This window comes from Mustela nivalis (genome assembly GCF_964662115.1).
Source record: "Mustela nivalis genome assembly, chromosome: 8".
NCBI lineage: Eukaryota > Metazoa > Chordata > Mammalia > Carnivora > Mustelidae > Mustela > Mustela nivalis.
Window position 1 is genome coordinate 116194221 of NC_139027.1, and position 12995 is coordinate 116207215.

At 55.7% G+C, this 12995-nt stretch overlaps 1 protein-coding gene across 6 annotated transcripts in view; it reads right to left on the minus strand.

Annotated features, from left to right (window-relative positions):
* The window catches only part of EBF4 (EBF family member 4), a 57818-nt gene that overhangs the window by 44030 nt on the left and 793 nt on the right, over positions 1-12995 (minus strand). For all 6 annotated transcript variants that reach the window (XR_014315311.1, XM_082744565.1, XM_082744562.1 and 3 more), the window contains exons 2-6: positions 12764-12885; positions 2502-2658; positions 2215-2278; positions 2055-2110; positions 409-482 (exon numbers count right to left, since the gene is read on the minus strand). Coding sequence is in view for 5 of the 6 variants with exons in the window: in XM_082744565.1 (XP_082600691.1) it covers positions 409-482; positions 2055-2110; positions 2215-2278; positions 2502-2658; positions 12764-12885 (473 nt within the window). In the remaining variant the exon portion in view is untranslated. The remainder of the gene's footprint in view (positions 1-408; positions 483-2054; positions 2111-2214; positions 2279-2501; positions 2659-12763; positions 12886-12995) is intronic.

Sequence of the window (12995 nt, forward strand, 5' to 3'; positions counted from 1 at the left end):
AAGAGCTGTGTCCGCCCCACCCCCACCTCCCCTAAGGAGCACCCTGAGGCTCACCCAGGAGGCAGCAAAGTTTCCTCTCTCTAGCTTCTAAGCTAATCCGGGAGGCCCAGCCCTGCCCCCCTCCTCAGCAAGCCTCCCCTGAGCTTTATTAGTTAAGCTTTCCAGTGGTGGCAGGAGGCCTGTCTTACAAAAACACTTGGAGAAGCCACATAAACAGGCCAGGCTAATGGGGCCTCAAGGATCCTCTCTTCAGCCAGCACTGTGCTCAAGGGCTTCCCTCCTCCCGCATCGCCTCCTCCCATCTGGCTTCCCGAGGGAGCTTCGAGGAGCCGGGCTGTGTCGGCAGTGGTCAGGGCAGGGCCCGGTCGGGCCCAGAGACAAAGGTGCAAGTGTCCCAAACCTTCTCACCTGCACATGATCTCATGGGTGAGCAGCACGCGGCACATTTCGGGGTTCTTGTCTTGCCCCTCATAGATGATTGCCTGGGGGAGAGGAGGAATGCACAGGCTCAAGAGGAAGGAGGTTATTCTCAAATCCAAGTGCAGGGGAGAGATGGGCCCTACTCCCAGGGAAGATCCTGCACTCCAACTTGCTCTGGGGCGCCCAAGAAGGCAGAGCAGGAGCTGGGACCGGGCTCCCCAAACCAGGAACCCCAACGGGGGCTGCGGTGGGCAAGGGTGGCATGAGGTGGGTCTATAGATTCTGTTTGTCCACAGGCAGCTTTTTTCAGAGCCAGCTCTGTTTGGGGCTGGGGAGGTCCCTAGTCCACAAGGTTGGGCTGTTGGTGGGGTAGACACACTCCTATCTCCACTGTTCCCATGGCTCTAGGTGATCTCTGTCTCCTGCTCGCAAGCACTGTTCCTCTGGGTTCTCCCCACCAGTCTCACTCCCCATCCCAGGCCAGTATGTCTCCCTTGTGCTATTGGATCAGCCTTCCCACCAGCTCCCTGGTCTCTACTCTGCCCCGCAGCAGAGTAGGGAGCTCCCTAAACTGTAGCTCCAGCTTCCCACTTTATGTCCCCCTGTGCCTCCAGGCCATTCCTCATTGGTGGGGTCCCTCCCTCTCTCCAGACCTCCTCCCACCCGTTCCACACTTATCCCCACACAGTCCCACTGGCTGCTGCCTCATTGCCTCCCAGACCACAGTGGCCACAGGCTTTCTAGAAAGAAACAATTTCTTCCCCTGCCCTGAGATTGGGTGGAAGCTGCTAGAAGACTGTTGGAAAGCCCGTCTCCACCTTGCATTTCAGGCCACTAATGGGCCCATTTGTGACCCAGCCCTGCTCCTTACCGGCACACACAACTTCCCTGAAAAGCCCTGACACTTGGGGCCCTGTCTTGGGCAGGATCCATCAGGATTTACTCAGGTTTCAATTTCCCCCAGCTCCTTATGCTGGCCTCTCAGCCTCCTGTGACCTTCTAGACCAGCGAGTGCTAAAGGTCTGCAGTAGAAATTCTGGGGCCTCACCCAGTCCCCCTTTAGTGGACCAGGGCACCATCCCCCAGCTGTGGTTAGTGGAGGCTGGTGAGGGCTTTCTCTTGAGAACTGCTCTCAGCAGATAGGAGTTGCCTAGCTTGGAAATGTCTCCCCATGGGAGTGGTTCCCAGACAACTACTGACTGATACAGTGTACAGAATCCTGGCCTCCTTGCCTCAAGGGGGCGTGACTCTGTTTCTCTAGAGATCCCTGGGGATCAGGCTGAGACTAGACTCCAGCTGGAACCACATCCTTGCTGAGCCCTGCTCAGCCTTTTCTGTCCTGCTTCCCTCCCTTGCCTTCTCCTGAAAGGTTCACTCCTGCTTCTCAATAAATCACACACACCTGCATGCCCATCTGGTTTGGCCTTCTAGGGGAGGTCACCTAAGACAGGGCCTCTGTACAAACATTGTCTTTTTACAGATTGGAGGGCGAGGCCACACAGCCTCCTGCCACAGGAGCTGGACCAGTGGGGATGAGGAGCAAGGAGGAGGTGGGACCAGGGGTGAGGGTGCTCACTCAGATGGGGTCCAAGAGGGGGGCAAGATGGGCCTGAACATCCCCTGGACTGGCTCACCTGCTTGGACATGGAGTCAATGAGGCGCACATAGAGATCCTGCTCCGTCCGAAGTCCTAAGGGTGGGGAGGTGGAGAGGGCTTGCTGTGGCCTCTAGTGATTGAACCACACTCAACACCCTCCCCACCAGGAGCCACAGGAAGGAGTGGGCCTTACTCACCATTGTTATACACCAGCCGGAGGCGATAGTGGATTCCATTGTTGGTCTTTTCAGCCCCAGGTTCCTGCGGCGCCAAGATGGAGATGCTCAGCTTTCCCCTGGCTCCTCAAGTCTCCCGTCAGCACCTCCTGCCTAATCCCACCCTTCCTCACTCCCTTCCATCCATCCCACCCCCCCCACTTCACCCCTCCACCATGGTCCATCCGTCTACCCTATGGGAGGGGGTTCCCTGAACCCACCCCCTTCCTCCCCCCTGCTCTGGTGCCGTGAGCCCACGAGCCTCTCACTCGGTCCTTTTCCACGAAATCGATGAAGGCCGTGCGCTCCACCTCCACAGGCTGCCCCTGCCGGTCATACATGGCCAGCACGAAGTGGAAGAAGTTGGATTTCCTGAGGTTGGAGGGTGGCTGCTTCTCAAAATGTGCGCGCGCCAGGCCCACGCCGCTGTGAGGAAGAAAGGGGCTGTCAAACCACGGGACACACTCCGGGGCGGGTGGGGGGGTGGGGTTGGGGGACTGGGGAGAAAGACCTCAGCACCTCCACCAGGTTGTGGGGGAGGCTGGTCAGGGTGCCGTCCTGCCACGACAAGAGTCTAGACCAGAAATCAGGTGGGCTGGGGCCCTTCCATCCTTGCCCGGGATATCAATTCCAGACACGGCTCCCTGGACTGACGTCACCCTTGCCTGCTCCCTTGGGAGCAAGGGGCAGAGAGGGCAGCCGCGGAGACACCCCTGCCAGGCCCCCTCCCAGGCTTTTTCCTGGGCCCCATATTTTGAAAGGCTGATCTATCTCTAAAATCAAAGGTATGGACCACCCATCTAACTGACAGAGGCTCCTGTGACTGCCCTTTAGAGCATCAAGGGGCAGCTAGGAGGTTCTGGACCAAATGTCTCACATGGTACCCCAGCCCACGACTGTGTTTGTGAGACTATGGCATCACCTGGGAGATGATGGTGATGTCCCTCAGGCTCTCAGAGACATTAAACTGGCTCAGGGCCATTGCTCTGCCCAGCCCGGACCCCGGGCTATGTTTGAAGGCAGAGGGTGCACCCCTCAGGAGTACAGGGACCAGCCTTCACAGGGTGGGAAAGATATACGCTGGCTCCCTTGGGCAGGGGGACCCTTTGGTCTAGCCTCGCCAAGAGCTGTCTCCTGGCTCATCAGAAATGACTCCTAGAAGGGGTGTCCTGCTGACTCAGACAGTGGAGCATGGGACTTTTGATCTCGGGGTTGTGGGTTTGAGCCCCATGTTGGGTGTAGAGATTACCTAAAAATAAAATCTTAGGAAAAAAAAAAAAAGGAAAGAAAAAGAAAAGATTCCTACAAGCCAGGGCCAGGCAAGAGCAGGAGGAGAAAAACAAAGGCCCCATTCCCCAAATACTTCCTCAGCCCCAGCCATGTACCAAGTCCCGGACCCATGGCACTGAGTGGGGCTAGAATTAAATGCCTGGAAGGGAGGGAAGACAGATACAGAAGGCTAGGACACAAGAGAAACAAACAAACAACAACAAAAACAAACAAACAAAACAACTCTAGAAGCAAAGGAAGAAAAAAGTGAATTCTTTCTGTGAGAAATGAGGTTCAGAAGCCTTCGTGGAGATGGTAGCTTTCCCCCTGGTACTTGAGGAATGAATGGGAGCTCAACAGAACAGGGAAAGGAGCAGAACAAAGAGCATGAGGAATGGCTGTACGCGTGAAGGTTGGTGTGGCTGGACCACGGATTCTAGAAAGTTAAGTGAAGAGAAGAAGAAGTTGCATTGGAAGTACCAAGTCTGGAGAGACACAAAAACCAGGCTCTGAGTTTAGACTGTCTCCTCTGGGCCAAGGTCTTGAAAAGATGGTTCCTCAGGTTTCTCATGGCTTTAGACCCTCCCTCTACAAAAGGCAACTATGGGGGCGCCTGGGTGGCTCAGTGGGTTAAGCCGCTGCCTTCGGCTTAGGTCATGGTCCCAGGGTCCTGGGATTGAGCCCCACATCGGGCTCTCTGCTCAGCAGGGAGCCTGCTTCCCTCTCTCTCTCTCTCTGCCTGCCTCTCCATCTACTTGTGATTTCTCTCTGTCAAATAAATAAATAAAATCTTAAAAAAAAAAAAAAAAAAAAGGCAACTATGGCCACCACCGTTGCTGAGAAATGAGGCTTCACAGCATGTGCAAGTGTGTGTAGGGGGCCCTGGGACACCCTCCAAGACTTCACTCAGGTTGGTTCTCCTCATGTGTGGTAGCCAAGATGGCAACCCATGAGCCCCACTTCCTGGTATTTCTGCTGTTGTGTAGTCCCCACCCAGACTGTATCAGGGTTGGTCTGTGCAGCCAATAGAATGTGGCACAAGTGATGGCAGATGATTCCAAGGTTAGGTCATAAAAGACATGGTGGCTTCTGCCTTGTTCTATTGGATCAGCCCCCGGGGGCAAAGCTGGCTGCCATGTTGTGAGGACACTCGAGCAGCCCTGTGGAGGGTCTATGTGGAGAAGAACCAAGCTCTCCTGCCCACAGCCAGCACTTAGCTTGCCAGCTGTATGAATGAGCTACCTTGGAAGAAGATCAGCCCCAGTGACACCTTCAAATGACTGCAGCCTCAGGAGAAGCACGAGCTGCTCCCTCACTTCTGACTCTGAGAAACTATGTGAGGCAAGGGGTGTTTGTTGTTTGACACGGCTGAGTTTTTAGCTTTTTTTTCTTTTTTTTTTTGCACCAATTTTGCTGAGGGATAAGTCTTGAGCAATACAATGAAGGGCCACCAGAAGGTTCTGAGGCCCGGCAGGGCTTAGAAGATGCTACCCATGGGGAAGGTGCAGTGGGGTGGGGAAGCGAGAAGGCCCTGCAGGGATGCAGAGGAGAGCATGAGGATGGCACGGCTGCCTTGAACCATTCAGACCAGGGTCCCATCAGGGACACACCATTGTGGAAACATCCGCCATAAGCATCACTCCTTAATGCTGTTCTTATAATTTTAAATCAACTTACTCTCACTCTGCTTCATGCAAAAACCATAATGACTGGGCTATCCTGGCTTGAGACGCTTGTGTTTTTACTCATACATCTTACAGTAAATACAGAAATATTCAAAGAACAATTGTACCACCTCCTTAAGCCTGGTTGGGAGCCTTGCTGGTCCTGGTGAAATGCTGATTTCAGGATTGGGTGATGGGTCTTGCCGGTCTCTGATCAAGAGGAGTTGGAGGAGCCACGGTCACCTTCTCTTTCCCCCACCAAAGGTTCTTTCTACAGGTGCCCCTTTCTCCCTCCAGCTTCGCACCTCCTCTGCCCTCTCCTCCCCTCCCCCTTAGGCCAAGAAGTCCTTTCAAGTCCAAGCCTTGACCCTCCAGCTTCCCTTTTGCCAAGAGGCAGGGAAGCCGGAAGAGCTTTGATCACAGCAGGTCCCTGATTACTGCTGATGAATATGCTAATGAGGCAGCAATCCTGACTCCTCCTTCTGGCCCCAGGACCAGTTTGGGGGGAGTGGGGAGAGAAGCTCGATTGGTCAGGTTCCAGGACCACCTGAGGGGAGAAAAGGCGGAAGGGGGTGGGCTCATGGAGCCCTCCCAGATCTCCCACTCTGCCCTTTATTCCATCAGCTAGACCAGGAGAGGTGCCTGGAAGGCTCTCAGATGGCCGAGCTGGAGGGTACAGAGACAGGGGCCTTCACAGGGGAGGGGTCGATGCGGAGCAACCACCCAATCCCCTACACCATTCTATATACCCTTCCTTCACAGACATCCCCGGACTTCCAGGCCAAGAGTAAATTAGTGATGCTGGCAGGAGTTCCCTCTCTCATCCATCCCTCTTGGCAAATATCAGTCTGTCCTGGGTCCTGGCTGCCTGCCAGCTCCTGCCAGGCTTCTAAGGACCAGACCTGGGGAGTCTGGCCCAGGTCCCAAGCTGAACTCCCTCCACAGGGCTGCCCTCCATGCAAGAGGGGATTCCTGGGGGGAGAGGTCAGGAAACCCAGGGAGAGGATAGAGGGCAGGTACTGCTGCCTGCTGCCTGGGGCCTGTGGACCAGTATCCAGTGCTGCTGGTCCGGGGATGGGGAGAGGGCTGCATTGTCTCACGTGCCGGTCCCACCCCAAAGCCGGAGGGTCGGGGTGGGGGTGGGGGGCTCATTCCGCTTCTTCTAAGGCAGCCCAGCATTGGCATCATCCTGTCTTCCCCACCTTGCTGAATGGGTCTCAGGCACCCTCATCCTCTGGGGCTCACACCCACTGAGGCAAAACAACGGGACAGGTGGCTAGCATCCAGCTTACAGACAGGTTTACCATCAAGATCAAGGACAGAACAATATGAGTATTACAGCTCCAGCTTCCCCCCACCAAACCACAAGACCAGGAGAGGACCGCAGAGTGGGCAAGACCCAGGGCACACCCAGGGCTGCTGGTCTGTGACTGTCTCCAGTCTCCCCTGTTCATACTCCTGCTGGACCAGTGAGAGAAGCTCAAGGTGAAATAGAAAAAGTTTTGCTTTGGAAAGTCATTATCGTATTTCCTGCGAACAAGAGACGGACAATGACAGAAGGATCAGGACCTCAGCAAGAACGTGGGGGTAGCTCTGGACTATCCCTTCCTTGTCCTGGTTCCCCCGTGCGCCTCCACCCCCACCGTGCAATAGGGGACCAATCTGCATGCCTAGATACAAGGACAAGGCCCAGAGGGAGAGGGTTGGGGAGGGGAGAGACTTCAGCTCCTCTCCCCCTTGGGAAGAGCTGATGCTCTTGTAATGAGAAAACAAACCAGGATTAAAGAACAGAAAGAAAGAGAGAGAGAGATACATGCAGACAGCTCAGAAAATGGACACAGGGGACGCCCAGAGGTCAGAGAGCCCCTGCTGGGTGCAAACGTGTGGGAGGCGGGAGGTGTGGCTGCTCTCACTAGCTTAGAGACAGAGAGATGTGGATGAAGGCCGGTGTCTCTGATTCTGCAGTCTCCCACAGGCCGGGCCGTAGGGAGCAAGTGCAAGGATGTCTATGGATAAAGAATCCCTTATCTAAAAGGAAAAAGGGAAGCAGGAGTAGAATCCCTTTAGTCTGGAGGCGCAAGGGTTCAAATGCAAACAGTTTAAGTGGGAAGTGATTCCAGCAAACACAGGGCTGGAATTGGGGAATGAGAAAGAGGAGAGGCACTCCGTAAAAGGGTGCCGCAAGTCACCGCTGTGGGCCACTGCAGCTTCTCAGTCCTACTGGGAGCTCTAGAAACAGTCTAGAATAGAGCAGGTGCTTTGGAGGAGGGAACTGGGGTAGTTATCCACCAACTTCAGTTAGTCATTGGTGGAAGGCGTAGTGGCAGGGGGAGGTCCTGGGCAGTCATTTCTCAGGCTCTGTGTGCAAGTGGGCAGAGCAGGCTCCGGCAGCCTAAGGAAGTCTCCAGAGCCAGGTGCTGGCAGCAGAAGCAGACCTTTCACCAAGGTGGCAGGGTACCAACCACCAGCCATCCAGAGGCCTGCAGTGTGTTAGAAGCTGGTAAGACTACAGCCCAAGGGACTGACTAAAAAATTGGCAAACAGGTATAAGAACAGCTTCCCCAGGTATATGAGTTGCTGGAGCCTATAATTCAGAGACATCTCGTTCCCTTAGCATCACTAGAGCACGAAGCATGCCACACAGACGCCTTTCTCAGATAAAGCCAGCTGAATGGCAAGAACCACCACATTCATCACTTTTGTGAGGCTCCAAAAAGAATTACACATCTCTTGGCTTTCTTTAAAAGATCGTTTTCAACAAAATGCTCAAAACAGATACTGGAGTGTGCCAAGGGCGGGGCATTTGCTCTTGTACTAAAGAACCCAGACACAGGAGGGGACAGCGCTCGTTTTCATATTTCTACCGTGGCCCGCTCACCCGCGTTCCCATCTTCTGTTCTGGAATGGCCCGTGAGTTAAAAGGTGACAGTGGCAGGTGAGCGTCGGTGTGCGCTGCTACTTTATGGTCTGAGGACACGTGCTTTGTAGCAAGTGTGGGTGTGCACGGGCTTCTGGAGTACGGTGCTGGGAATCCAGGTTAAAGTTGACAACAAGGACAAACCTGTCCTTCCCGGCTAGGGCCGTCAGGTGGCCTGTGTCTGGGGGATATGGGTGGGGACATGCTGGGGGCTGCAGGGTTGTCTGGCTGCTATTGCGGGGGTCCCAGTGGTCCCTGGAGACACTCCTTCCCAGGGCGGGGCAGGACCCAGCAGAGCAGCTGCTGGACCCTGCCCCGGGGTTCTAGTACGGAGAGCACTACGCCACTCAACTCTGTCCTCACGAGGTCACTTGGGGCTCCTTACATGCCTGACTATATGCTTATAAAAAATACAAGTAATTTAAAACAAGCATCCCAAGTCCCTCAGAGGACCAGTGGCCCAGGCTGGAGTTTTGCCTCCCCCCAAAGGCATCCTTGGACCTTCTCCCTTCCCATTAGCCCCCCACTGACCTAACTCTTGCCTGCCTTGATAGCCCAAGTTTCTGAGCAGTGCCTTGACTTGGACCTGATCTGCCTGGGAATCTGGAATGCTGGGGAAATGGGGACAAGCCCTAAGGTCATCCGCAGTGGGGGGAGGCTCCCCCAAGAGGTAGAAGGAACAAAAAACCTATGTCTCCTGCATCTCATCCCTTGTCTCACCTTTCTCTAAAATTTCTGCTACTAATTGCAGCCCTATCCCAGCCCACTACATAGGTCTCTTTTATCTCTGTGTCCGCTATTCCTCCAAGTGTCCCACTGGCCCTGCTCCCTGCAGGCCTCCCCTGGGCTCCTGGGACGGCTGGGAGCCATCAAACTGGGTCTGGCCTTCCTGGCCCCAGCCAAGATCCGTTGGCCTAACCCTGCCCAACCCGACAGGCCCAGACCCTAGCTGTGCTACAGACCAGAAAGATAAAAGCAGCAGCCCACTGGGGCACACCCACGTTGACCATGTGGTCAGGGAGAGGAACTGGAGGCTCTGAATCTGTGTCTGGAGGGGTCTGCGGGAGACGAGGCTTTGGGCTGCTTCATATTCCCTACTTCCGCTGCTGGGCAGTGGGTAGGCTCACCTGCCACAGGAAGTTATCTCAGCCACCCAGGCCCCCCCCCAGTGGGGTGGGGGGAGGGAAAGGATCTCAGCCAGCTCTTCTTCTTGCCCTGCATTCCACCTAAAGCTTGCCCACTCTGCTTCTCTTTGCCCACCCCCTCGCCACCCACCCACAGGCCCGCCTGCCAGGTCCCAGGCTGAGGAGCGGCTATTAATTATTAAAGCAAACAAAAGCATTTCCTAGCAGGGAGGCTAGCGTGCAGCTGCTTACAGGAAAGGCAGCCCAGCTGGCTTTCTCAGGGCCTGCCTGTGTGCTGGGACCTGCTAGAGGGGGAGTGGCGGTTGGGGTCCTGCAGGAGTCTCCCTGGGCCAGGAATCCCATCAGGAGAGGAGAGTTGCTTCTGGGCTGAGCACTCCAGCAAGAGGAACACGGGCTGGGGCTGGCATGGGGTCCTTGTTTAGAGCTCCCCACTGGGAAGATCCTGCCAGCCCTCGAAGCGCCAGACTTCCCTTCCCTCCCCTCTTGCCTCCAGGGCAAGGGCATGGAGCCCCTCTCTTCCCCTACTCTTCTTTTGCTCAGAACTTCCCTTCCTGTTGGCAGAGCCTCCCTCACTGATCTTGGCAGGTTTGGGGCCGTCTCCTCCACCTCCACCTTCTGTAAAACTTGGCGTCATAAAGCTGAAAAGCAGTCGCCACCCAGTATCTGGTTCCTAGAGTCAGGTAGATGCTGGAGACCACCAGCATAGGGAGGGGAGCCCAACAAAAAGGAATCTGGGAACTTTTTAACACGCATTTCCTTCAGCAGATACTCGTTGCCCCCCTCTCTGCTGACTGCTCCAGCCTGTCCTGGTGCTGGGGACACAAGGACGAATAAGCCCTCATCCTTGCCCTAAAGAAAGGCACGGGCTGGTGGGGCACTGCTGATTCTGGGCTGTGGCTAGGATCTTTAGGCAGCGCTGAGAACTGTTCCTGAGGTCCAGGTGGGAGGGCACACATACAGAAGGTGCTGGGGTGCAGTGGGTCCCCAAGACTGTAAGACTTTATTCAGTGGGTAGGTGGGTGCTGGGGCCAAAAAGAGGCATTGTTAGATGCCAAGTGTTGTGCCAATGGCTGGAAGGGAGTTTGGGATTAGACAGTGGTAAGCCCTGAGTGCTGAATACTTGGGAGGAAGCAGGGGTGACTGAAGTTTTTAATCAGAGAAGGACATGATCAGAGAAGAGTTCTTCAAAAATATTGTTCTGGTCCCCCTGGGACATGGCAGATGGTTTTGGGGGAGAGGTGAGAGCCTGGGGCTGGGGTAGGGGGATAGCAGGCTGCAGCGGTAAACAGGGATAGATTAACCTTCAAGCCAGGGAGGAAACAGGTGAAGGACAGGGGTGAGCCATTGTTAAAAAGTTGACCTCAGACATGAAGAAACATCTAGGAGCCTTGACCATCACGGGGCTGTGGGGCAAGGCATCAAAGATGACTGTCAGATACCAAGCAGGCTTGGGGAAGAGCTCTCCTGGGCAAATTTCCCAAAGGTGACAGGGACAGAAGTCAGGTAGAGGTTGGAGACGGGGGTAGGGATGGGGAAAGGAATGTTTGTTGCTGCTGTTTCAGGATGGAAAGACCTGCCGGGGGATCAAGACACTAATGGGAGAGACAATGGACCACTTTGGGAAGAATGAGGAGAAAGGATTAGCCTGCTCTTCACTGGAAGGAGGTGGTCCAGAGTCAACCAAAGGGGGCGGGGGTGTGTTCCCAATCTGTGTTCTGAGGCAGAGAAGTCTCTTGACTTGCAAATAAGAAGCCCAGGCCTGAAGAAATGCCCCTCTTCCAACGGGAGGGCTTCTGAGTCCCAGCGATGTGGTCCCCAGGACTCAGATGGGACATCTCAATGCCATTCAAGAACCCCCTCCTCCACGTGCAGACAACATTGCTGATGGTCAGATCCTCTGGGAAAAGGCCCCATCCCCACACTTCTGAACCCATACAGGCTACAAGAGCACCACCTCCTTCGTATCTGCTCCTCCCTCATCAAACCTGCTGGCTTGACACAGGGACAGAGGGTCCAGTCAGAGAGAAACAGGAACCCTAAGCCTCAGGGGTCCCCCTGGAACTCTTCACCCACTCTTACAAGGAGCTCTCACAACAGCTGGTGGTGGACAAAATGACGGAGCCTTCATTAAGTAACAGACCATCTCAAATTAAATATAAAAACAGAACCAACAGAAAATCTGGCAGGATACAGAATTGTTTGCACAGCCCAGTAAAAAACCCACGTGAATGGGAAAAAGGATGGGAAGGAAATACACTAAAGTGTTGACAGTAGTTGTATCAGAAAGGTAGAATTTTGTTTCTTGCTTACCAATTTTTCTGGAATATACTTATATGAGTAAAACTATGTAAATTAATTCATAGCAAGCCCCTCTCCTCTTGAAGAGATGAGCTCCAGGAAGAGCCCCCCCCCCCCCAGCACTCCCTGCTGACAGTCAGCAAAGGACAGGAGTGCAGAAACAGGTTTGGCTGGCGCAGGGAACAAAATGTGTGTCTGTTAAGGCCTGAGGTTGGACTTGGACTAGAAGCTGCCACTGAGGAACAGGCCCAGGGATGGGAATGCTGGGCCCATGTGCCCAGGTGACCCTCCTGCAGAATCCCTTCAGGCTCCTGCTCCAGCAGCGGCTCAGACCTCGGGGAAGCCCAGTTCCCAGGTCCCCAGGGGTCTGCAGAGTCTGCAGCTCCTTAGTCTTAACCACTGAGAACTCCAGTAGGATATCTGACTCCCCCCGCCCCCAATAACCGCGCCCCACGACCGTTTACAAGTAGGGGCACAAAAAAGTCCGTGGTCAGGTGCTGTGGGGGCAGGCCAACAAACCATTTAAACTTCCTCTCCAACCCAGGAGTCCATTCCCTATCCAGGCCCTCTGCCCAGACTCCTGCAAGGCTTTGGCATAGATGCCGGGCTCCCAGGGACCCTCTGCCTCCTCCAGGGCCCGCCAGGAAACCTCTTTGAGGAGAGGCGGGGCCTGAGCGCCGGGCCTGAGCCCCAATCATTCCAGCCAAGGCGACTGTCCAGCTCGCCTGTTCCCCACTCTTCAGCCCCCAGCCTCTTCTCTGGCTCCACACGCACCCCTCCTTCAACTCTGAGGGGCGTGGGAAAGCAGAAAGGGGGCTGGGTTTTGTGCCTTTCCTGGCAGAGAGCCTCGAATTGGACCAGGAGAGGCACTGGGACTGCCCATGAAGGAGGGGTTGCCTGTTATTTGACGGCCGGTGGCTGTGGGTCATGGCTCAGGGACTGCGGGCAGCGGGGACACCTTTTTACTCTAGAGTCATGGACCGCCGGGCCCCTGAGCGACAGTTAGAAATCAGAAATCAGAGCTGGGACAGCGGCAGAGGCGGTAGAAGCCCCGCCCCGGCCCGCCCCAGAGCCTCAGGAGGAAGCAGAGGCGCTCCGGGCAGGGTGGGCGGGAGAGCTTGCAGCGACTGTCCAGAGTTAGGGTTCCCCCACCCCTCGCCCCAGCAGCTCAGCAGGCTGAGCGAAGGCGCTGCGGAGTCGTCCAACCCGAGCGCGCCGGGTCGCGTCCGTGCGCTTACCTCTGCGCCGCGGTGCTGGCGTCCAGGATGCCCGCGCCCTGCATCCAGGAGCGCACCGAGCCCAAGCCGGCGGGCAACAGCGGCTCCTCCTTCAGGTTCAGCCCGCCGCGGGGCAGAGTGTCCTGCGCGGGGAACATAAGGGCGCGCGGTCGGTGGGCGCCCCCGCCGCCGGGAATGCGGTCCCGCGGAGGCTGCGGACGTCTCGGCTCAGCCAGACCCGACGGCAGCGGGC